The sequence below is a fragment of the Ylistrum balloti genome, unplaced genomic scaffold (assembly GCF_031769215.1).
Source record: "Ylistrum balloti isolate Yb309-2 unplaced genomic scaffold, AGI_CSIRO_Ybal_v1 Utg370032, whole genome shotgun sequence".
Classification (NCBI taxonomy): Eukaryota; Metazoa; Mollusca; class Bivalvia; order Pectinida; family Pectinidae; genus Ylistrum; species Ylistrum balloti.
This window is the reverse complement of record NW_026782094.1, coordinates 125293-127824: the sequence shown is the minus strand read 5'-3', so window position 1 is coordinate 127824 and position 2532 is coordinate 125293. Positions and strand designations below refer to the sequence as shown.

At 40.1% G+C, this 2532-nt stretch overlaps 1 protein-coding gene across 1 annotated transcript; it reads right to left on the bottom strand.

The window, feature by feature from the left end:
- Positions 1–428: 428 nt before the first annotated feature.
- Positions 429–1645, bottom strand: LOC132548894 (golgin subfamily A member 6-like protein 22). Its single transcript, XM_060212794.1, has 2 exons — positions 1421–1645; positions 429–1178 (listed from the first exon to the last, which is right to left on the bottom strand). The coding sequence occupies exons 1-2, from the start codon at positions 1643–1645 to the stop codon at positions 429–431; spliced, it is 975 nt and encodes a 324-aa protein (XP_060068777.1).
- Positions 1646–2532: the final 887 nt, after the last annotated feature.

Below are 2532 nucleotides of genomic sequence, written 5' to 3'. Positions count from 1 at the left end.
AGAATATAGGCACAGAAACTAAACCAACATGTGTATCATCTCTAAATCAGAGCAGAAAAAACTAAAGAAATCAAGAACTATTTTGGTAAAAGCATATTTTTGTAGAAATTGAGAAATGTTTGGTAGATAAGAAGATAGCATGCAAACGCACTCAAGTCCAGTCTGAAGAAAATCTCTTTGTAGTAAAATAACATGGTAGTGTTGGATTGGCCACTAAATCAACTTACATTTTGCCCCTGTGGTTTTTTTCATCAACTTTCTAAAGCTGACATTTGGAAGCAGTCACAGAAACCTCTTATTATTGTTGTTATGGGAATACAAGTATGACACCACATCCAAGTACAGGAAGTTTTACAGTGAAAAAGGAGGATATTTTAGCCTCTCACTGCCAATATCAAGGCAAATATATTCCTTGTAGATAAAATACACTAAAGAACAAAGTTCCATTCATCATTATAATTTCCTGCTGCTGTCTTCTGATCCTGTAACCTCCTGTTGTTGTCTTCTGATCCTGTAATCTCCTGCTGCTGTCTTCTGATCCTGTAATCTCCTGCTGCTGTCTTCTGATCCTGTAATCTCCTGCTGTTGTCTTCTGATCCTGTAACCTCCTGCTGCTGTCTTCTGATCCTGTAATCTCCTGCTGCTGTCTTCTGATCCTGTAATCTCCTGTTGTTCTCTTCTGATCGTGTAATCTCCTGCTGCTGTCTTCTGATCGTGTAATCTCCTGCTGCTGTCTTCTGATCGTGTAATCTCCTGCTGCTGTCTTCTGATCCTGTAATCACCTGCTGCTGTCTTCTGATCCTGTAATCACCTGCTGCTGTCTTCTGATCCTGTAATCTCCTGCTGCTGTCTTCTGATCCTGTAATCACCTGCTGCTGTCTTCTGATCGTGTAATCACCTGCTGTTGTCTTCTGATCCTGTAATCTCCTGCTGCTGTCTTCTGATCCTGTAATCACCTGCTGCTGTCTTCTGATCCTGTAATCACCTGCTGCTGTCTTCTGATCGTGTAATCTCCTGCTGCTGTCTTCTGATCCTGTAATCTCCTGCTGCTGTCTTCTGATCCTGTAATCACCTGCTGCTGTCTTCTGATCGTGTAATCTCCTGCTGCTGTCTTCTGATCCTGTAATCACCTGCTGCTGTCTTCTGATCCTGTAATCACCTGCTGCTGACTTCTGATCCTGTAATCACCTGTTGTTGTCTTCTGATCGTGTAATCTCCTGCTGCTGTCTTCTGATCCTGTAATCTCCTGCTGCTGTCTTCTGATCCTGTAATCACCTGCTGCTGTCTTCTGATCCTGTAATCACCTGCTGCTGTCTTCTGATCCTGTAACCTCCTGCTGCTGTCTTCTGATCCTGTAATCTCCTGCTGCTGTCTTCTGATCCTGTAATCACCTGCTGCTGTCTTCTGATCCTGTAATCACCTGCTGCTGTCTTCTGATCCTGTAATCACCTGCTGCTGTCTTCTGATCGTGTAATCTCCTGCTGTTGTCTTCTGATCCTGTAATCTCCTGTTGCTGTCTTCTGATCCTGTAATCTCCTGTTGTTGTCTTCTGATCCTGTAATCTCCTGCTGTTGTCTTCTGATCGTGTAATCTCCTGCTGCTGTCTTCTGATCGTGTAATCTCCTGCAGTTGTTTTCCATGTCATCACTGTATTTTCTTGCAGTTGTCTTCTGTTTCATCATTGTTACCTTCTGCAGTTTTCATTCACTTATTTTTAATAGTGGCATTGTTTTTTTCACTTATTTTTAATAGTGGCATTGTTTTTACTTATGGAACACCCATCCATGAACTAATGGTGCCTGCCATGTTGGTCCAGGGAGTCTGTATAGTCTCAGGTTTATACTTATTGTATATCTGAATATCTTTTTCATCTTATAGTGGCAATGAACTTTTTATGGTGCGATCTTTTCATCTCGCACCTGGCAAGGATAAGTACTCTCTCTTCTGTAAAGATAACACATCATTTCATTACCATTTGTAAGTTTGTATAGCTTTCACAAGTTTAAATAACCTGGTACAACTTTTCTATTTTTAGGTATTTCCAAAGAAAAAATACCAATTGTCTTACAAACATATTTCTATATAATGTTACAAGCTGTTAAAGTGGTTGTGAGATAATTCTCTTTTCTTGGCAGTAGACAGCTTTGGCGCACTTACTTAGTGAATTCTATGTCTGAAATCAACATATAGACTCAGAAAGATCAATTGTCATTTGGATTGCCTAGAGAGGATATTCACTATTGGGAAATACAAAATAGAGGAAGGAAGCCTTAAAATGCAATGTCTGTTCTTTTTTTCCTGTTTTTCCTTTTCTGTACATAGAAAACTTTTTATTATTCTCTCACTACCAAATTTCCTGAACTGGCATTCAATATAGTTTGACTTAAAAACCAATTAACATGTTTTTGCCATTCTTGTGTGAAATGTTTCTCTTCCCGATCAGGCTTGATGGATGAACATAGTTATATAAAACTTTCAAGAGGCTTCAGGCATGGTGTAGCTTGCCAGATCTTAGGAGCAACACTCCACTGG